Source organism: Parasteatoda tepidariorum, chromosome 6 (assembly GCF_982258835.1).
Source record: "Parasteatoda tepidariorum strain Cologne lab strain chromosome 6, Ptep-v5.0, whole genome shotgun sequence".
NCBI classification, from domain to species: Eukaryota; Metazoa; Arthropoda; class Arachnida; order Araneae; family Theridiidae; genus Parasteatoda; species Parasteatoda tepidariorum.
In genome coordinates, this window is record NC_141760.1 from 55,319,211 (window position 1) to 55,344,499 (window position 25,289).

The following is a 25,289-nucleotide window of genomic DNA, read 5'->3' on the forward strand; positions in this document are numbered from 1 at the left end:
TTTTATTAATTTTATACTATAAAACTAAAAATTCTAAGCTAATTAAATAGTTTCATAATCATAATGTTTATATTTAATTTGTTTTCTTCAGTGAGTTCATTAATGTGATGAGCAACGTTTTTTTTTTCTTCCCTTCCAGGGACTTAGAAATTTTTTGCAAGCTAGTATATTTTTCTTATGGTTTTATTATTTAAATTAATGTGTGAATTATTATTTTCTCATTACAGCATTATAAAAACATTAATTTAATTTCTAAATGAACCATTTTTTAGAGATTAAATTTTTACCAATTTTAAATGATATGTCTAATAATTCTAAACTGATGAAATAATTTATTAGTCAGAATGTTTGTATTTAATTAGCTGAGATAGTATATATGTAATAATCATTTTAAGAGATAACTATACATATTCAGTTGAATAAAATGGTCTATGTTTTCATTACTTAAATTAATGTTCGAATTATTATTTTCCCATTAAAGCATTATAATAACATTGGTTTAATTTCTAAATGAACCCTTCTTTAGAGATTACATTTTTACCAATTTAAAATGATATGTCTAATAATTCTAAACCGATGAAATAGTTTATTAGTCAGAATGTTTGTATTTAATTAGTCGAGATATAGTAAATATGTAATAATCATTTTAAGAGATAACTATACATATTCAGTTGAATAAAATGGTCTATGTTTTCATTACTTAAATTAATGTTCGAATTATTATTTTCCCATTAAAGCATTATAATAACATTGGTTTAATTTCTAAATGAACCCTTCTTTAGAGATTACATTTTTACCAATTTAAAATGATATGTCTAATAATTCTAAACCGATGAAATAGTTTATTAGTCAGAATGTTTGTATTTAATTAGTCGAGATATAGTAAATATGTAATAATCATTCTAAGAGATAACTATATATAATCAGTTGAAGAAAATGGTTTATGAGTTCGAAAAAACTTGATAAATTTGTCTACTCATTATCAGTTATATAGTGTAATTATTATTCATTAATATTTTTATGAAAACTCGTTAATTAAGTCACTAAAACTCGTAATTCATATTTTAATGAAAATCCGTTAAAACTCGTTTGATTAAGGTAGTTCTTGGAAATATCGATGAAATACTAGCGTATTTATCATTAACCTAAGAAAGTCAAGTAAACTCATATCGTCACTCTGTAACTGAAGTTTTCGATAACTATGTCTCGTTTTTAATCATCTGCGTTCCAAAACACTTCAGGTTGTTAATTTAAAGTTAGAAAAATATTCAAAATGTTTGTACTTTGAAAATTTCCAATGTTATTGGTACTTAGAAAATTTCTGAAGTTCTTTGTACTTTGCATAACTTTCAAATTGTTTTGAGTTAGAAAAATGTACAATTTTTTTGTACTTAGAAATACCCTGAAGCTGTGTGAACATATAAAAGTATTTTAGTTGATTAATACGGTACCTTGGTAGTTATAAATTTTTTCAAGCTTGATTGGAATTTAAAAAACTTTAAATTCGGATGTATTGTTGGTAGAAAATTTCCGAAGTTGGTTGTACTTTGAATTATTTTTAAATTGTTTTAACTTTAAAATATTTTCGAAATTTTTGTCCTTAGAAATATTTTGAAGTTTTGTAAACATGTAAATTTTTGAAGTTGGCAAAAATTTATTTAAGAAGTAGCAGAAGTTTATATTTTAAGTAATTTTCAACTTGCTCCGGCTTAGAAAAATTTTACAATTATATGTAATTGGAAAAATTCTGAAGTTCTTTGAACATAGAAAAGTATTTTAGTAGAAAAGAAACGCGTTTATGTAAAATCACAGAAGTTTAGTCACGGAAAAAATTCGAAACTGTTTCGGATTTGTAAAATCTTCTAATAATCTGTAGTTTGAAAAGCTCAGAATAGGTTTGTTTTCGAAAAATTCTGATAATGCTTAGAATTAGGAATATTCTGAAGTTGTTGGCATTTTGAAAAATTCCGAAGTTCTTAAAAACGGGTGAATAAGGAATCGCAGAAGTTTGAAGTTGGAAAAATTTAAGAACTATTACGGTTTTGAAAAATTTTCAAATTATTTGTACTTTGAAAGAATTCCGAATCAGTTTGTTTTCAAAAATTCAGAAAAAACATGGAATTTGGAAAATTCTGAAGTTATTGGTACTTTGAAAAATCCTGAAGTTTTTAAAAACGGGCATGTAAAGAATCGCAGAAGTTCGAAAAATTTTAAAACTGTTTGTACTTAGAAAATTTCTGATGTTATTGGTACTTAGAATTTTTTTTAATTTGTTTGTACTTTGAGCAGCTTTCAAATTGTTCTGACTTTGAAAAATTTTCCAAAATTTTCTGCTTAGAAATATTTCAAAGCTTTGCAAATTAGAAAATTTTCGCAGTTGGGAAAAAATAAAATTATTTAAGGAGTTGTAAAAGTTTGGTGTTAGAAAAATGTTAGATTTGTTTCGACTTAAAAATTTTTTCAAATAATTTTCACTTTGAAAAAATTCCGAAGTTGTTTGAACATAGAAAATTATTTCAGTTGGAAAAAACAAGTATACAAAAGTAACAGAATATTTTATTTTTTTTTCAAATTGTTTTGACTTTGAAATTTTTTAAAATTATTTATACTTTGAAAAAATTTTGAATCCGTCTGTGTTAGAAATATTCTGGAGTTGCATGTACATAAAATTGTTTTTAGTTTGAAAAAAAATGGCTATATATCTAGCAGCAGGTGTTTGGTCGTGGGAAAGTTTTTGTAATTTGGAAAATTTTTAATTTCTTGGTTTTAAAAAAATTCTGAAGTTGTTGGTGTTTCTAAATTTCTGAAGTTTTTTAAAAACAGGTATATTAAGAATCGCAGATGTTGTAAGTAATACTGTTGTACTGTTTGTAAAAACTGTTTGTACTATGAAGAATTCTGATGTTGTTGGAACTTAGAAAATTTCTCAAGTTGTTTGCTCGATAAAAAATTTTAAAATTGTCTTGACTTTGAAAAATTTTAAAATTTTTCATACTTTGAAAAATTTTAAAATTTTTCATACTTTGAAAAATTTTTACATTTTCGTACTTCGAAAAGTTTTGATGGAAAATTCTGATTTCTTGAAAATTCTGAATTTTTCCTGTTTTGTACTTAGAATTGTTTTTGAATTCTTTAAGCATAGAAAACTATTTTAGTTGGGAAAAATGGGTCTATAAGAAGTTGCAGAAGTTTATTTCAAATTGTTTAGACTTCGAAAAATTTTCAAATTATTTATACTCTGAAAAATTCTTAATCTGCTGGTTTTATAAATATTCTGAAATTGTTTGAACCTAGAAAACTTTTTTTTTTAGTTTAAAAAAAAAAATAATGGATAAATAAAGAATCGCAAAAGTTTGAAGTCTGAAAAATGTTCAACTTGCTTAGACTTTGAAAAAATATTCAAATAGTTTATACTAAGGAAGATTTCTAAAGCTGAGTAAAGTCTATAAAACGTTTCAAATTTTTGTACTTAAAAATATTCGTAAGTTGTTTAAATGTAAAGTTTTCCTTTCCTTTGTAGGAAAAAAAACGGATTCATAAGGAGTGGCTGGTGTTTGGACGAGGAAAAATTTTTGAACTGTTTCGACTTTTGAAAGTTGTCAAATTTTTCGTGCTTTGATAAATTCTGAAACTTTTGATTTTAGATAAACTCTGAAGATGTTTAGAATCAGGAAAATTCTGAAGTTCTGAAAAAACGGATAAATAAGGAGTCGCAGAAGTTTGAAGTTAGAAAAAGTTTCAAACTCTTAATACTTTGAAAATTCTGATGTTTTAGGTATTTAGAAAATTCTGAAGTTGTTTGTACTTTGAAAAACTTTTCTTTTTGCACTTAGAAATATTCTGAAGATACGTGAATTTGAAAATTTCTGAAGTTGGCAAAAACAAAAAGGAGTTGCAGAATTTTAAAGTTAAAAACTTTTTTTAACGTGTTTCAACTTTGATAAATTTTCTAATTCTTTGTACTTTGAACAATTCTCAATCTGTTGGTTTTAGAAAAGTTCTGATGTTGTTTGAATACAGAAAATTTTTTGAATGTGAAAAAAAAAACGACTATATAACGTATAGCAGAAGTTTGTTCTTTGAAAAATTTTCGAATGTTTTGTAATGAGAAAAACTCGGATATGTTCATTACTTAGAAAAATTCAGAAAATGTTTTACCTTTGAATAATTTTCAAATTCTTTTGGCTTTGAAAAATTTTCAAGTCGCTTGTACTTTGTTTAAACTTAGAAATTTATCTATGTCGGAAAAAGCAGCTTTATTACGCCTAGCAGAAGTTTGGTCTCGGAGAAGTTTGAATATATTTCAGCTTAGAATATTTTTCAAATTATTTGCACTAGTTGGTACTAAAGTTGTTGGTACTTGAAAATTTTTTTAAATTGTTTTAAGTTAAAACATTTAAAAAATTTCTTTACCTAAAATTATAATGAAGTTGTTTGCACTTCGAATAATTTCAAATTGCTTTGACTTCGAAAAACTTTAAAAAAATTTCTTCTCAGAAATATTCCAAAATTTTTTGAATGTAACGCAATTTTTGAAGTTGGAAAAAATGGGTATATAACGAGTCATAGATGTTTGGTCTAAGAAAATTTTTCAAATTGTTTCGATTTTTGAAAATTTTTTTTGAATTGTATGTACTTTGAGAAATTATGAAACTGATGGTATTTTGAAAAATTCTAAAATTATTTGTACCTAGAAATTTTTTTAATTTCCTTTGATTTAATTTTTTGTTGATACTTTTAATGTTTTTGGTACATTTAAAAATTCTGAAGCAGTTTGTACTTTGAATAATTTTCAAATTGCTTTAAGATTTACAGAATTTTCAGACTGTCAGTACCTAGAATCAAATCTTAAGTTGTGTGAACTTAGAAAAATATTTCGAACTTTAAAATATTCTGATATTCTTTGAACGTAGAAAACCTTTTAAGTTGGAAAAAATGGCTATATACTGAGAGTAATCAGTAATACCTTACCAGTGGGGTTGAACTCTGATCCCTACTAGGGAAGCGGATTGTAGCTCTTGAGTCATTTTCAAATTGTTTTGACTTAAAAAACGTTTTCGAACCATTTGTATTTAGAAATATTTTGCAAATGTTTATACACAGAAATTTATTGAAGTCGGAAAAAACAGTTATATAACGAGTAGCAGAAGTTTGGTCTTGAAATGACATTGAATAATTTTCAAACTAGTATATAAGAAGTCGCAGAAATATTTTCAAATTATTTTGTCATCAAAAAAAATTTTCAAAGTGTTTGTACTTGAAAAAAAAAATTTCTGATGTTGTTGGAACTTAGAAAATTTCTAAAGTTGTTCGTACTTTGAATAATTTCAGATTATTTCTAAGAACAAAAGTATTGAAAGTTTATGAAAGTGTAAACAATTTGAAATTATTAAATTAAATTAAATTAAATTAACGCTTTGATAGTTATCGAATCCGCCGCTTTCATTTGCATCCTATTAATTTCACAAAAAGTCTTTTATTTAATATTTTAAATTAAGTATTTAATCAACAAAGCATACTTAATTTAGTAAAAATAAATACACATGTTTTGTTTTTGTGGTTATTAAAATTCCTTATAAAATATACAACCACAGTTTTGTGTTTCTCTAAAGTAAAAAAAAAGTGTATTATAACTGCAACACTGATTTTCGATTTACTAGATTCGATTATTTTAGAACAATTGTAATCGGACCTTATTTATTCAGATGAGTGGCGAACCGAAGCTATTAAACTTGCCTTGATACAGATGTTACGATAAGTTTCGTAATTGAACCATACAGCAGAAGGTTTCTAGGTAAACCTTGTAGAAATTGTTTGTTGTGAAACTACTCGGTGGTGCTTACAATAATTTGTGTAATGTTGCCAACTTTTTTGTTTTCTTTAATGTTTTGTCGTAACCTTCGCTTTCATTATAAACACATTGCGGCATTTCTCTGCCTTTTTTCTAACAGCTTTAGTTTTGAAATAATTGGAGGAAGCTTCATAACTGCTTTCTCTTAAATTGATAATAGAGTATCTTTCTCTTCTCACCCTCTACTCCACCCCACCATCAAAAATCAATTTTGTTCAAATAAGCAAGAAATTTTGTTGATAGAAACTAGCAAAAAAATTGAGACGTTAGTAAGTATATTTTAGAAATAAATACAAGCTTTTTTTTAGTATCTAGTAGTTATTTAGCATTTTTATTGAAACGTGCTTGAAAGTTTATTAAACATGCGCATATTATTTTATTTTTTTAACTTCTTTCAAAATATGGAGTCAAATGAGCAAAAATTCTATCTATTTAAAAATAGCTATTTATGACTAGTCCGTTGATTACTTTAAAACAAAATCTAAGCACTTTCTAAAATATTTAAATTTTATCATAATAAAGATACATGTGCCCAACTAGCTACGTTTTAAAATGGGGCACTTTGAGTAGTTTTAGATATTATCTTAAATGTATTACGCGTTATTGTTAAATCCATGGCATTTTCATGTAAAAAAGAAATATTTATACTTCACCCTTTTAAATGTATAAAAATTGGTTCTCAATTTATCATTTTGTACCGAATCGCATAATTTATTTTAGAAATCCTGATGCCTTTCTGGCTTAATTAGTTTCAGATTGAGAAACTAAAAGTTGAAGTATTGAGAAGCTAATTAACATCATTGTATGAAAACTATAATTATGAGATTTTGAGCATTACTTTCAACTCGAATTACTTTATTGCTGTCGAAAATTTTCACATTTCATAATCTGATGGGCACATTTAATCCCACTCAATCTCGACTAAGAGTATCTAAGTTAAGTAGTCCGTCTTTGACAAGTAAAATAATTGATAGGCAGAAATAAATAATTAAAATACTCTGACGCTGTTGATTGAATTAGTTCAGGAGACGAAATTCCACTCTGCAGTCTCCATTGGCGTCCGAATATTTAGGGCTGGCGAGTAAGTTTTGTTTACTGCTGATTTCGACACTATCAAAGTACCCGGTCTCTTTGATACTTATAATGATATTGAATCATTGAAACTTATGGCAGACTTATTTTATATAAAAATTTTTATAATTATTTTTCCGATAAATATGTTTCAATTTCTTTACGCCCTTTTATGGTTTTGATCACCAAAAAGTTCTACATGCTATATTTGTTAACATTTTAAAAATCGTTCATATTTTTCGCGGAAATTGTAGCGAGTAAAAATATTAGTTTGATCACTGCCTTTAGAACTGAAACTTCTTGCCCTGAATTAGTGATTGTTAGCGTGACATCTTACACTTCTCTTTCGAATAAAATGGATCATTATATAATTATGCTTGAGAAAACCTTTTCCCGTTTTTCCTTACTCGCATATGAATCTACATTTTCCTCTTCTCTCTTATGAGGCAAATGAATCATAATCTTTAACTTTCGCAAGAAACCCAGGCTTTATGTAAGTGTCCAGTTAGCGAGTAATAGTGGTAATAAATTTCTGGTTGTGTGGTTTGATTGATGAGGAAAACGCTTTTGTCGTCTGTAATTGGGTGTTTTCTATTCCTTATTATTTTTCTTAAATCTCAAAACTAAACGAAAGCGTTTCCCTATTTTGCATTAATAATTTTACTAATCCCATAACTTCCTGGTCACCTCTAAAAAAAAAAAACACACAACCTGAAATAATAAATCATTTACGCTGAATGGAGCCAAGTTATCCTCTTTGATGTTATTTTTTTTCTTAATGCGTTTATTTATTACCTATATATATATATATTTCTTATGTGGCACCATAAACTCTGGTAGTTCTCGATCTATTGGCAACACTAATTATTTTGTTAGGCTGTCTTAAGTAATAATTTAAGTGTAGTTGGTTATACATTAAGTATTTATTTAGAAATTTTTTTTATTTTTATAGAAATGAGAACTTAGTTACGAAGTAACTATTTAGATTTATTTTTGACCTTTTCTAAAATGACTGTAGAAATTTTAAACGAAAACTGTGTTATTGTGCCGCACACTGTCATACTAATTATTTGTGACAGAGATACAGCATATAGAAGTTATACGATACTCAAGTTACGACAGCACGTAATTAAGCATTTTTGGACGAGTTTTCAATCTTATCACATGAATAAGATCGAAATAATTTTAATACTTCAAGGCGGAAATGTCCCGAACTCATACTTGCTCGTGATTTAATGGCTGACAGACAGAGTTTATATTATTACTGAAATTCAATACAGAAAGAACTACGGACAGAAAATAATTAAAATTGAAATCAAAGAAAGTACTTCTAAGCGGGCAGCAGCTGAACTGTAAAAAAAATTTTGGTTAATACATTGTTTAAAACTAATTAAGGTGTTAGTATTGGAAAAGGGATTGCAGAATTAGAATATTTGATTATATTCATGTTGTGCATTCGTTTTGGTTACCATTAAAGTTTATGGCTAAAGTTATGGATAATTTTGAAAGGTGAATAAGAGTTGGTCTCCAAAGGCGGCTAAGTATTTTTATTTAACTCTTATTGCCGTGCAAAAATTTTAAAAAGAAAAATGTTAAGTAAATTTAAAAGAACGCAGTTTGCATGTTCTTATGAAGCTAATAACTTAAACATTTTTGAAAGTATTTAAAAAAATTATAATATTTTCCGTTAACATAGGACAAGAAACCAACTGAAATATAATTGGTTTCTAATTCTAAATGTTATTGAAAGTATTTTTTAAAAATTAAAACGATAGAAGAAGAAAAAAATTGTTAACTAAGGCAAAGAAGCCAACTGAAATAGAATTCTACTGCAATTTTAAATATTGAAGTATTTTAGAAATTCAAATTATTATTATTTACATTAACGTAGTCTATCTTCGCACTTTTTTTTTTTTTTTTTTAACTTGTTATTTGTGACTCTCAGAAAATCCCTCTATCGATTTATTTCTAACTTTGCTGGTTGACATTTGAAAATCACATTATTTTAAAATTGTTATAAAATTGACAAATAATTCTAACCTGATATATTTTCCGAATATCCTTAATTATTTAATTCCGGGGCTTCTGGAAGAACTGTTGAATGTCCTTTTCCACCACTTCCTTATTTCCAGGGTTAAAAAATTTAAATCTGTTGAGAAACTTTTTTTTTTCCTTTTAATTTCTATTTTCTTATACCTAATTTGCTTTTCTTATACCTAATCACGTTACTTAGAAAATAGTTAGCACTATTTATTCATTCGCATATTTAATCTATACCCCACGCACCATAGCAACTTATAATCATTAGACCAGGGGTTTCTAACTTACATGAGGCCGGGGGCCGCAATTGAAAACACCAGTCAAATGGCAGGCCGCAACTTTATTGAAATTTTATATAGGATTCTTTTATGTTTGAAGGAACATTAAATATTACTGTCAGATTTTTATCAAGTTGTACGAAACAAATGTTTTGAATTACAAATTAAAATTAGAAGTAGATTATTAAGATGCATACACAATAAATTTTGTATTTGAATAAATATTTTCTTAGATGCAAAACCTGAAAAATAAATTTTTTAGCCCCGTTGGTATGTTAAATTTCACAGAAACGAAAAATTTAGGGGTTTTTTTTAAACGAAGAAAAGTATTTTAAGTCCATATAGATTTTTTACGAAAATTGTCCGCAAAAAAATTACAACGGGCCACAAAAAAAAAGGCTTCTCGGGCCGCCTGTTGGTAACCACTGCATTAGACCCATAGAAGTAATTGGGATACGGAATTGTATTTTTCTACATATCTATTTAGTTTTTTATCTGTTTGTTAGAATTAAAATCCGTGTAAATTTTTTCTTTCATTCAACGCAAATCTTTTTTTTTTTCATCACTAAATATCAACCCCTCCCATTTATCTGTTTCTAGAAATGCTGGAAATATAATAAAATAGCCGCAACTTCGTGTGTTTTTTATTCTTCCATATTTTTTATTATTTAAATCTAAGCCAACGTTGAATTAGGATGATCACATTTTTTCTTCCTATCCACTGAAAAGAAGAAAAACGAATTGCTTGTTTGTTTTTTTATTTACTCGTGAGTCAACGAACATTATCTTGGGAGGAGAGAAAGCGGTTCGAAATTTACAGCCCTTCTTATGTCCACGATTCTGACATTTATCCATACTTATACCTCTACATCTTGCTTCTATTGTTTCAAGAAATCTTTATGATAAATTGTATAGAACGCAGATCGTCCCCCTATTGAAGAATTCTTTAAACAACGAAACGAGGTCAGGCAATTTGTCACCCCTTTTGCAACACACTTCCTTTTAATACAGCAACGAACGAATGAATGATTTGTACAAACGTGAAGTATATGTTCCTAATACTGATGGTATGTCGTACCTCTTCTCTCCTTCATTTGTGTCTCGCTATCTAGCGTTCCTATCGCTGCCTCATTGAAGGCTGATGTTGATCTACGTAGTTTTGTTAGAATTAAAAATGCCGTTATTTGCCATCTATCTGCTTACCTTATTCATCTATTGTCTCTTTTTATTTTCTTGCATTTCATTGGTTGTTTTAAACAATGGAGTATACAACTTAATTTTTGTATCATTGCGGCTTTCGCTTTATTATCATCAAATGGTAATTTCTGATTATTGTTTGATAGAATGTATGTCTTTCTTAAAGTAAGACTCAACTGTCCAGCGTTAGTTTTTAACACCTTTTATGATTCCTGATCTGACACTGTTAGAAAGTTTTAGCCCACGAATGCTATTTTTCATCCACGCGCTTTTATTTACAAAATGCAGGGGTGTTTGTGCTCCGGAAACAATCCGGATTTCCGGAATTTTCGCTAGCAGTGATCTGGAAGTTTCCGGAGATCGAAGGTCCAGACGTTTCAAAATATTATTTATCACAGAAGTTTCCGGACATCAAATTTTCAAAGGTGGAACATAAAAACACAGTTTATTTTATTTGTTTGTAAGGGAGAGCCAGAGAGATACTTTATAAGCTTATATTCATGATTAATATTCATTTTTTATCAGTAAATAGTTGTTATAATCATAAACTCAAGAAAGAAAGACATATTTGTAAATTTTAATTACCTCTCCAGGTCATCATAGCTATGTGTAAATGGTATAGGTATGTGTAAAATTTTAAATATATTTTAAGTAAACTAAGAAATATAGGAAAAAAACCTTGTTTAAATTTTTTTTCAATTTAAATTGTTTTTTGTTTTTTTTTTTAACTCAAGAAATTTTCCGGAATTTTGACTTGGGCTCACAATCACCCCTGAAAATGATTTTCTGGAAATTAATAGGATGCAAATATTTTACGAAGTACTACTACACTGCTTTAGTAGATTTTCAAAATAATATGGCCAGGGGGGGGGGAACGCTTCAGTCCTGAGGACTGAAATCAGTCTTCGTAAAATCAGTTGACTGAATTGATTACAAAAAAGAAATCAAACTGTTTATTAAAATAAAAATTAACAATTATTTTTTGTTAAAATGAATAAAAACAATTATTACTTTTTATGAAATTGTTATTTTTCATAATAATTGCAAAATGATCAAGTAATTAAGTCATTCCACAATGAAAGGATTGGAGATTGACTGAACTTCATCCTCTACTTGTGTAAACAAAATTTGTATTGCTGAATTTAAATTTGCTTCAGTTTGTAACCCCCCCCCCCCCCCGATAATTTGAAATGTTGGGTAAAATCAAATTACTCTTACTTTTTTTTTTAAAAAATGAAATTTATAAACCTAGGAGAATAAATATAGAAAAATAGTTTTTTTTTTAAATTCATTTATTTGTTAATGAAAAAATACATTGATATTATATGTAAGCCATTCTTACAGAAAGTGAGTTATAAATTTCTGGATAATTCTAGTAAACAACCCTAGTTCGTATTAATTGGTCATGAAACAAAAGTCAGTCTTGAAATTTTTATAGAGTTACACCCATGAATGTGGTCAAGATGATGCGAAGCAGGAAGAATAAAAAATTACCTAAAAACATAAGAGTCAAATGTTTTAAGCTCTCAAAGAATATTTTGTGGTGTTATATTTATAGTTAAAACAACTATTAATTTTTTAAGGAAACTATTATTAATAGCATATTTATCTATGAATTTGATCTTATTGGTTTTGCTAAAAACTTGCTTTAAAAAAAAAAAAAATTTCTCTTAAATTATGTCATTAGCGGAAGTTAATAGTTTGATTATAGAACTAACAATAGTTGCTGTCCTGATATTTTCCTTTCTTGAGCCTTGCAAGCTATCTAACTTGCCGGAACTGCTAGAAAGGGTTGCAAATTATATACATATTTGAGACAGTGTCCATTTCTTGCAGCGTCCATCTGTTGCGTGTGTCCAGGGTCAGACAAAATTTTTGAATGTTTAACATGAATAAAAATATATAATTAATAAAAATAATTTAAAATGGTTTTTAATTGTCCTAGTTTATTATGTATATTTAGCAACTCTTTCTAGCTGTCTTTTATTGTTGTGTGTGCGTGTCTATTTTGCTCTTTCATTTTGGCTATATTAATATTGAAGCATATTCTATATTTATCATAATTATTTAATGCTGACATTTTTTTAGATTTTCCATATTTTATAAAGAAGTGCTGCTGAGTATAGTTAATAGTATTTCGTGGCTTTTAGCGATTAAAACTATGATTTTGTGCTTAAATAAATAAATCTCTCATATCACATATATTTGGCCTTAAAATTTCAAAATTAACAATTATAAAAACAAAAAATAAGTGTTTATTATTAAGTTGTAAGAATCTTTCAATTTAAAATCGTCTCACTCGTCCATGTATTAATCTGACTTAATTTTATATATCATCTTTATTCCAGTTATTTTTCAAAACATAATCTAAATTCATTTTTTTTAATTATTTTATCACTAATACGGCTGTGTAATCTTATCGATTAAGTTAGAAGTAGGAGTAATTGATTTGATCCATAGAGGACTGCGAATTTATTCCTAAATAAATGTTTTGCATTTATACACACACACCAAATAACTTGATTTAATAAACACAGTTTTCCTTCTTAATTTATATTTACACTATTCTCCGTAAGCCTCAAATAAGCATGTTTGAAATAAATAATAGTACTCCTGACTTCTGCTTGTAGCCCATAATTTATTTATTTCTTTATAGTGTGTATGTGTCTCAATATATTTGTTTACCCTAAATATAAATTACTCATCTCAATATTTTCACAAACAAACCCATATCTGTGAATGTTTTCACTTCATCGATATCTCATCATCAATCCAACATATACACAAATAAAAATATTTTTCTGATAATATACTTCACTTTTAGATATCACTTTATAACCTCATTGATCATACCCTTTTTTGAAAGAAAAAAAAAAGAAATGTCTGCCTGTAACGTGTTAAAATTTTTATCAGTAAAGAATTGTGCTTATCAAGACTATTTCGGCATAAGGAGAAAGATAACATTGCAAAAGTAATAGCTTTCATGCAACTGTTGTCTTTGTAGTCATGGTGATATATTAATTTTTTTTTCTTTGTTGTACAATACCGCGATTAAAGCTCAGTTGGAACTTTTTTTTCAGTGTAAATGGTTACGTTTTCCATGAACTATTTAAAAAATTTCTATGATGCTACGCACCCGCCAGGTATGTTCTAATAACTTCATTTAATTCAATCTTTACTGACCCGTTGCGTTTGGAGATATATGGCGCAATGGCCTGTACTTTGACCTTTAACCAAATATTTGTCACGAAGTTTCGACGTTTAAACAAATAAGTAGCGGTTAACTTATTTGTAATCGATTGCATTTCATTTTAAACATCAATTTATGGTAGAATTTCGTGTTTAAGCTATTTTTTTAATAGATTAGAAATAGACATTTTGACTTTGTAGTAGTTCTTTTTTCACCCCTTTAAGATTGTATTAGTTAATTTTGGTTTAAGATAAAAATTGTTGCTGAAATGTTTTATTTCAGACTGCATTTCTACTTGAGTTTCATTTAGGTTTTAATATTTATTAACGGCAACTACAATGGTACAATTTAAAATTAGATTTGTTAGTCGAGTTTCTCTTCTCTGTTGTAACAACATTTCTGCAAAGCTTTATAGGTTGAAATTATAAAATTGCATACCATAGCTACCAACTTTCCAGCATTTTCCGTTTTTCCGCATTTATATCTCATTTTACGTCTTTTTGCAATTTGCAGCAAAATTTTGTTCTTTTTTCGAACTACTTACTCCTGCCTTGCTTAGAGAATGGCATCTTGAATTTTTGCTCTTCTTATAAATTAATGCAAAATATACGATGTTAAGCATCTAATAGTTCAAAAAAAGGGATCATATCTTTCTTTTATTTCGCACATGAATGCGTTAAAATACTGTAATCCACTTGTAAAACACTATATTCCGATTACTATATTGTCTGTTCTTTAAATAGGGAATAAAATTGAAAACGCGCAACGTCTTCTGCATTTTAAAAAAACGGTTGTTGGCAGGAATAGGGCACTTTCACTTTTTCGCACTAATTAGGAAAAATACCTAGGTATATACCTAGGTAAAAATACCTAGATAACTGCTGTTATAAAATAATAATCGAAACAACTGATAAATATGCAACATATTATACAAACAACTTATATCAAGAGATGAATACCTCCTAGTCAGGTTCGCAGAAATGGATGCTGGTTTATAGCAGTTCAGAAAAATAGTATATATGGTAGATTGTAAAATAATCAAAACTCCTAATCTATAATTTGTAGGATCACTTAGGCGATTACTGACATTTATAATAAAGTTCAGCTCCCATTGAATGAAATGTTAGAATTGGGTGATATAGATAGGATGGTTAATTTGTATGGAATTAATCATGTTTGAGACGCTGAAATTTTTAGTGAAATTCGGTACTGAAAACTACAGGGGAAAGAATGACATAAATTGCTGACATACTGGACCTAAATTAAAGTAAAATCTAAAAATGATCATAAACGACGTATATTATAACTTTTTGAGTAGTTGATATTGTTACTAATAAACGAAGTTAATCAAGTACATGGGTGCAAGTCTTCCGTCTCCAGGACGGATTTCCGTCTTTCGAAAATGTCCGCGGGCGGAAGTAAGACGGAAACAAGACTGACTCGAGGACGGAAATCGGAAATTTCTTTTTTTCTGCCCTTAAAAATATTTTTTAGGTCTACATTATTGGTCTGTTGTTATTTTATCAAAAGACAGATGAATAAATATTTTTTGTACAGTACTTAAACTTGATGTATTATGGTAAAGCTTTCTTAGATAGTTTGCATATGTCAAGGGGGTATTGTGTATGTTAGGTATTTCAGTCAAAAAATTTTCAGTCTTGGCCTTTTTTTCAACTTGCACCCATGATCAAGTAATATTAAAAGAAAGAAAAAAAAATTATGTCAATTCCTACTACAAGGAAAATTTTATTTACTTTTTATTAAATAATTACAATTAAAATGAATATGTATATACATATGACCGAAACGGAATATTAAGTGGCAAATTTTTTTTCTCCTTTATAAAACTAAAATTAATTAATTAAATTTAATTTATAAATTAATATTTGAAAAAAACTATTAACATCAAGTGTCATCCACTGCAAGTTTAAAAAAATATATTTGAGTTATGAGTTTTGAAAATTTGAACAAGATATATAAATATATATAGGGAGAGTGTAAACTAATAGTAGGAAGTGAAAAATACAGGAGGTGTATAACGTATTTGGCCATAAATATGTATAATCAATTAATATATAATGTCAATTTTGGGATTGTAGAAATTATTAATAACATTCGATGCTATATAGTTCATGGCGTGTAAGATTTACTTGGATTTAAATAAATGTTGATAATATGAAAATAATTAAGAAAAAGCAACTGATATTAGCTTCAATCAATAATTTTGAGGGTAACAGACAAAAATCAGAACTGTTATTAAAATCCACGAATAAATTAAAATTAAAATTTATTGAGATTAGTTTGGGTATGATTTAAATGTTTCATTATATTTCAGCTAAATTTGAAACTGTGGTGACTTATTTGAAAATTAGTAGGTACAATCCTCTGATTGTTGTGTGCTGGTTTTAAAGTTGGTTTAATTTTTAATAGGGCCATTTTTTTCTATTTGTGTTATGTTGAAATATTTATGAGATTTGAAATTCATTAAAACTAATACCAAAAATTATATTGATTTTCGAAATTATTATTATTTTAATTTGTTTTATTGGGAAGGTGGGCAGGATTTTCGAAGTTTTACCTACTGTAAAAAATTGACCATAAACTCTGTTGTTAATTTCTGTTGTTATAAATAACATAATTTATAAGTTCTGTGTTTATAATTACAAATAAAATCGGTGAAAAATAATCAAATGAGTGAACTCACTGGGGAAAATAGCTTTCTAATAGTGGCCTCTTTTCTTGACCCCAAGCTAACCTTTACTGTTACACACGTTTACATTAATAGAGTTCAATAATAGTTATCTGATTACTGCACCCATCGACCTTTAAAAAGTAATAAAGTTGGCGGCAAGTGTATTTACCACGGCCTTATAATGGTTTCCCAAACTACTTCAAGATAAGGTATTGAATATATTAGTAATATTTTTGTAGTGTATTTTTAAATTCTTCATTATAAACATTGGTTTGTTGTTTTTATTAAGTATATTTGTATTAAGATTTTTTTTATTCCAATTTATGTTTCTTTTGTAGAAGGTGGATCCAGAACTTATATTTACAAAACAAGAAAGAATAGGAAAAGGCTCGTTTGGAGAAGTTTTTAAAGGCATTGACAACAGAACTCAGCAAGTCGTTGCAATTAAAATTATAGATTTGGAAGTAGCTGAAGATGAAATTGAAGACATTCAACAAGAAATTATGGTTCTGTCCCAGTGTGATAGCCCTTATGTTACAAAATATTATGGTTCCTATCTTAAGGTAGTATTTATTTTTATATTTTTCCCTTACTTTTTTATTTAAGAAAAATGTGTCGTGGTATTATTATTCCATGTCAAAAATATTGCATGTTTTTGAAACATATCACAAGCGTGATTGTTAACATTTGAAACATATAACTCCCAAGGTTTACAATTGGAGTTGAATACAATGAAACCTCTCGGAAGCGACCACCCTTTGTTTCACTGTAAAATGGAGGTTGAGACGGAAATGAACGTTCTTAGGAGTTATTTCTATTGACTGCAAAATGTTATCGAAGGTACATGATATTTCGCAAACTATTTTAATTTTAGTCAGTGTCATTTTCTTGGTGCGGAAATATCACGTGTGTTGGCGTCATGAAAACCGGATCCATGAATAAAATGTAGCGTCAATTAAAATGATCCCTACTGATACAGTGATGTGTTTTAAAAAAAATTAACCAATTATGAATGATAGAATTATTTTAAATAAATAAACAATTATGTTTTTTGTTTAAGTTTGCTTTAATTTTATATCATGAAAATTAGTTAGCTTTAAAAAATACGAAGAGGTTTGTTGGCTTGAATTGCTAAGTTCTTTTCTAAATTAATTTTTTTTTTCTAAATTAACTTTTTTTTTCTAATTTAACTTTCAACTCTAAAAATAAATAATTGATAGCATCGTCTTTAGTTTACTCTGACTGAAACATGAGATTTAGGTCTCTTTCAAAGATCATCAGAAAGAGCTTTCTAAATAAAAACCTCACACAAATGTTTTGAATACATTTTAATCTACTTATTTGTTGTGGTAATATTTTTTTGTTGATATTTTTTTCATATTTCCTTATTTGAATTTCGCTGGGAGAGGTTTTGATGGTCTCTCGTAAAGGTTTTCTGCATCACAAAGTCTACGGGAAAAATTCCGTACTTTCCAAAAGTGATCGTAAAAAAGGAGGTCGCAACATAGAGGTGATCGTTCCTCGAGGTTTCATTGTATATTAGTGTTTTTATGCAGCAAGATTGTGTGTAACAATTTTAAATTTTTTTTTCTCTATGTTGCTAAAAATTCAAATGCATATCTTCAGGTATGAGGATTATTCTTACCTGTCCATTTGAACGTTGAATTGTTGTTATAACATGAATAAAAGTTATAAGAATTTGTGCAAGACCTATTTCATACATGTACTTATTTAATATTGACCTGTAAAGAGATAATATAATTCTTTATGCTTCTTTTTCTTGGGGTGTCAAAAGTTAAGTATTATTATAAATCATTGATTTATAAATAAAGTAAAACCGCAAAGATTGCAAAAGGTTGCAATATATTAAAATGTATGATTCTTAAATAAATTAAATAATTAGAAACTTTTTATATGAATAAGTTAACAATAGTTTAATGAATGATAAATTAAACAAGAAAGATGATTTTTTAAAATGAAAAGTGCTGTTCAAATATAAATTATAAAAATTTGCAAATGACATATACTTGAGGTATACCTTATAAACTCTTTTATGTTCAGTAATTGTATTAAGAAAGTATTTGTATATTATTATAGAAAAATGTCATTCTAAATGACTGAAATTTACAAAGACATGAGGAGTTATCCAGATATTTTTATTGTAACTAGTTTTTTTAATTAATGCAATTTTTAATTAAATCGCTGGACGGTAGCAAAATATCACATTTTTTGTCCTTTTCGGTATAAATTATTAACCCTATTGGTTGAAAAAATTTGAACAAAAATTTCGGGGCAGTGCTTATAATAGAAATAATAATGAGCTGACATCTTAATGACTTTTGATCTAGTGATCGGTTTTTCATATACTAGGACCCAAATTTTGATAGATCAAGGACCTTATCTTAATTATGCTAATTTATTCGTGCTGTCAATATTTTAAGTTACGAAATCAGATACAAAAACATATTTTTCCAGAATAAACAAATCTTTTTTTCGACAAATTTGGATTGTTGATCTTCAAAGCACAGCCGCTTTCAGGAAAATAAGGTCCTAACAGTTAAGGCAAGAGAGCAGTCGAAAGTTTGAACCTTTTAATGTCATTTTCACTTTTTGAGCATTTCGCCATATTCAGGACTTTTATACGAAAAGTTCGTTTTAGGTTATTTAAAAAGAAAACCCTTTCTTATATAATTTAATACTTGTTTAGTATGCCTTAAATTTTTTAAAATGTAGTATGCATTGATTAAAAAGTTATCATCTAGATTAGACAAAACCAATTGATCTAACTTCTTTTATTTTAAAATTTGCAAACTGGGGAATTTTCTTGATTGCCAGCTCTACAATTCTTAAATTTCCCAATGAATTAAGTTTTATGAAGCGAATTTTACGAAAAAAAATCCTAAGTTGAGTTTTTTCCAAGGTTGGCAAATTAAACACTTATTTGAGTTTTTTCAACTCTTTCTTTGTTATTATTATTTTGTCCTACTAAGGAGCGTTGGTTATCTTTTTTATTGTTTACTTCGACATTTTTTTATGCTGTACATCAGGGGTGTCAAACTCGCGGCCCGAGATGAACATTTTTGTGACCCAGTCAATATATCCGACGCAAAGTAAAAATAAATTAGAAATGTGAATTAGAAAGGAAACTAGCATATGAAATTATAATATACTTTATTTATAAACTATACGGATCATTTTAAATTGTACGCTCGAAAATGTAAAATTCTAATTGGCTTGCGGCGCCAGCCATTCAAGGGATACTGCATCGTATCAAAAATACGCAGAAAAACTTTCAAATCTTAGAACGGAATTTGAAACAAGGTTTAAAGATTTTAATTCCTCGGAAAACAAATTTCGTTTGTTTTCGTCGATTTTCTCAATAAATATAGACTCCAGTAGTATGCTAATGGAAGTGACTGCGATTCAAGTGCGACTCAAATTTGAAGGCAAAATTCATTGAAGTGGTTATGCCAGAATTTTACAAATATTTAACGGCAAGGTTTGAAAATACTCGAAAATTCGCATATGAAATTTTTTCCATGTTTGGAAATACTTATCAGAGCGAACACTCATTTTCTGTTATGAATGGAAATAAATCTCCTGTCCGAAACCGTATTAATAACTCTCACGTTGGGTCAATTTTGAAAGTAATCTCGGCCAATAAAATTTCTCCCGAAATAGGAAAGACAGTTGCAGAGAAGAGATGTCAAGTATAAAGCAATAATTTAACTTTATATAATTTTATTACAATGTACTATTCAAAAAAAAAATATTTCTTTCTATGAACAATTTTTTTTTTATTATTTTTTTGCGGCCCACCTAAAGTTAAGCATTGTTTATTTGGCCCAAGTTAGCTTTTGAGTTTGGCACCCCTGCTGTACATAAATCTGAGATTTCTATCCGATTAAACCAGGAATAATAAAATTTTATTTTTGCTGATCTTCACAAATATCACAAACTATATTTTTATTTATTTTTATTATTTTTTAAAGGAAACTATATCAACAAAAAGGCTTATAGTATTCTTCATTTGTTTTTGTTTTTTTTGAAATACTGATTGGATTGTTCTGTAACTAAGTACGTTAAGATAGTGAAGATATGCAATGAACTTAAAAATTTCCATCAAGGTTTAGTGAGAAGTAGGTTGTAGGGACTAGTAAAAAAAAGAAAAAAGTATTTTTGGAAACCTTAAGCCATAAAACCTGTACTCAGTCTGAAAATTTACTCGCCTTTCTTGTTTATGCTGTACTTTTGATTTTGTAAACCTTGTTTTTATATACACAATTAATTTTTTAACTATCTTTAAACAATTTCATTTTTTGTTGCAACTTAGATTATTTCAGGAAATTTATTAATACCTTCAGATTATTGTATAATTAAAAAAAAGAATATATAATTTAAAAAAAAAAAAGGATAGTTTGCTTTGCTTAGTATTTTTCTTTGTTTTAGTCAATTTAATATCTCAAATATTTTTATTTAGGGTTCAAAGCTATGGATCATTATGGAATACCTAGGTGGTGGATCTGTACTAGATATGATAAAAATGACTTCACAATTTTTTGAAGAAACACATATTGCAATTATTCTTAGAGAAGTATTGAAAGGATTAGATTACCTGCATTCAGAACGTAAGCTTCATCGTGACATCAAAGGTAAATTTACATAAAATGTTCTGTGATTTGTAACGAAAAAAAAAAAAAAAATTTTCAATAAAATTTATTGATTAGATTTGATATTTTAAGTACAGCATCACAATCTGTCCTAGCTGCCTGGCAATTTATATTTAAGTATTTTCAATATTTCCATATTGAAAGTTTTTAACTTTCATATAACTGAATTTTTTTTGAGGTTTACTCAGAAATAAAAAGTAAACACTAGAGCAATGTTATAACAAACAGTAATTTTTTTTTTCTATTGCAAAAATAAATAAAAATTGTATCTTTATTCTCCTTATTTGATTTTTATTATATTTAAGACTGCTATTAGACAATTCATATGATGCATTATTCATATGATGTATATCCATATAAAATAAATTTAAAAAAATTGTTAAAAAATATTCTCTTGTCATGTTAATTTTTTTCCTTAGTTTTCACTATCATGCTGCAGCATAAACTTTTAAAAATGTTACTTATTATTATGATATTTTAAAATATTAACATAGTATAAAATATTAACATAGTATAAAATCATAAAATACTTTTAGAGTAAATATATAACATTTTGATCAAAGTCAATTTAATTACAGATATTAGCCCAATCTTTCATTAATAATTTTTTTTCCAAATAAAGACTTTTTTTGTGTTGTCACAGCAGGGGGGATGAAAATTCGCAGATCTTAATATTTCCCTAGAACACAGTTTTTTTCCCCCCGTTTGAAATTTACTCTAAAATTATAGCCCTTTTTTTCTTTCTTTTTTTAGTTATAATGACTTTTCCAAAATATTTTTGGAGAGTAAAGCTTGTATGTAATTTCTGATGACTTGTATAGCTTTAACTAACTTGATAACTTTTTCTGTAGCAAAGAAAAGAGAGAAAAATGAAAAGTTAATTTGATTTTGCGCAATTTTTGAAACTAGCATGTGTTAAAAATATAAATCAAAATATAATACTAAATTTGATTAAATTAATGGATATTCAATATTAAATAAGAAAATATCAGAATTCGGGTATTTAATTGGTATTTTTTAAAGATTTTGTGATGCAAAAAAATTTTTCTTTTTGTTTACAATAAAAAAAATTTTAACATTTCATTCATTTGTTTTACTTTTTATTTGACCAAAAATTTTCCTTGGGGCTGTCTTATTTTACCTGTGCCTTGTCTGCGCAATCAGACATATTCTACATCCCTGCTTATACCATTTTTAAAAAAGGCCAAATAAAATAAAATTATACAATAAGATGAATATTATCAATTTCATTAAAATCTGTATCATATAGGCTGAAATTTGTGAGTTTATAGCATTTAAAATAGGGATGCAAATCTTTTTTGTGTTAATAGATTTTAAATTTTTATTTATCACAGTTTTATGTTGATCAATACATAATTGTTGTTCTGAATACATAATTGCATCAACAATATATTTGTACTTTTTTTTTATGGAAGTAAAGTAAAAGCAATAAATTTAATATTGGAGTATAATATTAACATTTTTGAGATTAAACTCACCAGGGATTTATCGAATGAGCAAAATTAGAAGAATTTTTCTCCCCATTACTTTATTTTCCTCTCTAATAACATGTGTAAAAGACTGCAGTTAAAATATGAGTTTTTACATGCAGAACTATCAGTGAGTTAGGTAATAGAATTCTAATAGTATATTTCATTTCATAATTATAATTATTATTTTAAATATTAAAAGTGCTTATATTTGAAAACTATATTATAAATAATTCCTTGTTAATTGTATTTTGTAATCGGTTTTGTAATTAAATATTTATAGTTTTCCAAACAGAAAATTATTTTAAATGTTTTAAAGTTGTATCTTTTTATGATTTATCTTTTACAGTTTTTACTTCATCAAATTGTTCAAAAATTTATCTATCTTGTATCTTGTAAAATTGTATCTTGTTAAGAAATTTATATGAATGAAATCATTATACTTATGTTATCATTCATTTTTTAAAATATTAAAAGCAAGAAAGCAATTACATTTTTATAATTTACTGAAAATAAACTATTCTTTCATCCTAATCATTGTATAAGGGGTGTATGTTCACAATTATACTTTTTTAAAATAAATATAATTATTGAAATTTTGTTCTGCCAGTGCATAAAAATTTTAATGTTGTACTTAAAGAAATTGTATCATTCCATTTTAATTTTTTAATAAAATTTGTTTAATTCTGGTTTAAACATAGGTTTAAGATTTGAGGAAGAAAAATATGTTAATTTTAAGTAAGAAATATTATTTTTGTTGATTATTTTATTTATTAATTAACTTTTTTCCTTTCAACAGCTGCAAATATCCTTCTTTCTGAAATGGGTGATGTAAAATTAGCAGATTTTGGAGTTGCTGGACAATTAACTACAACAACAAGTAAGAGAAATACATTTGTAGGTACACCATTTTGGATGGCACCAGAAGTTATTAAACAATCAGCGTATGATTCAAAGGTATGTATCTCTTTGTGACCCTCAACAGTGTTACATAATCTTAGTGTTTGTTAGTTTTCTTTGTACCTCTCTCCATTTGTGCTTTAGTATGAATACAGTCATTTTAAAAATGCTTGTTTAATGCATTTATAAGTTTGTGATTTGTTTTGGTTTAAAATATGATATGTTGAAATCCACACTGTAAAATGTGTATAATAAATGTCACATGTAAAGATGCATTAAATTGCATAAGTGTTTGTTTTAAATATTGTGTTTTTATAACATACCAACTATATATAAACCTAATTCCATTATTTAATGAAAAATTTAAATGAACCATAGCATTATTTTCTCCATGTTCTATACTGGAACTTAAATTACTTTGTTCTAGATTTTTCCAACTTTTCTTTGATCATATATTGGTTGTTCTGTTCCTAACAACAAATTTGGATTCATTAATGCAAAAGAAAAAAAACTTAAATGATCTTGATATTTCTAATTTCGATGTTTCTTGGTACAAGGCATCACGCATCAGTAAGATATTCAACCATTTAAACCTGCACTATGTGATGGCTTTTTTCCGTAATAACTTATTAAATATGTACCAATCATAAATAACAAAATTAGATGGGTAGACAACTGTTTTAAGCTCTATAAGCAAGTGCCATGATCAGTGCTAAGGTGCAGAGTCAATATATACAGCAATACTTTTCATAGTATGAGCATTTTCTTTTGTCAAGTAAGTGAATTTGTTCTGTGCCCTGGACATGGATTGTGGCATTTGCATATTGTACCAAGATAGCAGAGTTGGCCAAAAATGTAATCGATTACATTTTTTGATTACAGTAATCAATTACTTGTAATCATGATTACAATTTTCAAAAATTTTGATTACAGCTGTAATCATGATTACAATATTGATTACAGTAATCAATTACTTGTAATCATGATTACAAAGTTTGATTACAGCTGTAATCATGATTACATAGTCGATTACAGTAATTAATTACTTGTAATCATGATTACAATTTTCAAAAGACTTTGATTACAGCTGTAATCATGATTACAATTTTGATTACTGTAATCAATTACTTGTAATCATGATTCCAAGTAATTGCGATTACAAGTAATCACAACAAAAACGATTACAAGTAATTATGATTACAAGTAATCAAAATATATGATTACATGTAATTTGATTACATGTAATCATGATTACATGTAATCTAATTACACGATTACAAGACTATTGTATTCTTATAAATGATTATATTTTACAGTAGATAGTAGAATGTATTTTATAATGATACATTTTGCACGTATCAACATGTACTGCATTTTGTACGTATTTGTATACGTACAAATGACTGTAACTGAAATGTATGTACATATGATTTTATCTAGTGCATATGTTCAGACATTTTAGTATCACACACATGTACATACACTTATATTGTAGGTATAAAATATATGTACGTATGTATATAGATAATAATTACGTATGTATGTGCAAACAATGTAGGCATGTACATTTATACACAATGAATATATGCATTTTATGCAAATATTTGTGTATGTAAAATGTATATCTATGTTCATGTACGCATGTATATACAAGTACTTGTGTTTGTATGAACATACATACATTGTCTGTACAATGTATGTCCCATGCATATATGTGCAATTTATTTATGAACAGTACAATATATGTATGCATGTGCAATATAGGTATATCTGTAGGATGTACAATATATGTTTGTATACATGTACATGATATGCATGTCCAGTGTATTTATGTACATGTACATAATATGTTCATGCTCAATGTAAGTATCCACATATGCATAATACATTTGTGAACTATTGTACGTACA

General features: G+C 27.2%; 1 protein-coding gene across 5 annotated transcripts in view; it reads left to right on the forward strand.

Annotated features, from left to right (window-relative positions):
* The window catches only part of LOC107454425 (serine/threonine-protein kinase 26), a 91,308-nt gene that overhangs the window by 53,087 nt on the left and 12,932 nt on the right, over positions 1-25,289 (forward strand). For 4 of the 5 annotated variants that reach the window (XM_071178648.2, XM_071178649.2, XM_016071624.5 and 1 more), the window contains 3 exons: positions 16,658-16,882; positions 20,800-20,971; positions 23,279-23,436. In XM_071178648.2, the coding sequence (XP_071034749.1) occupies positions 16,658-16,882; positions 20,800-20,971; positions 23,279-23,436 (555 nt within the window). Of the gene's footprint in view, positions 1-13,351; positions 13,581-16,657; positions 16,883-20,799; positions 20,972-23,278; positions 23,437-25,289 lie in introns of those variants that run through there. The other variant, XM_016071623.4, reaches the window with a different exon arrangement.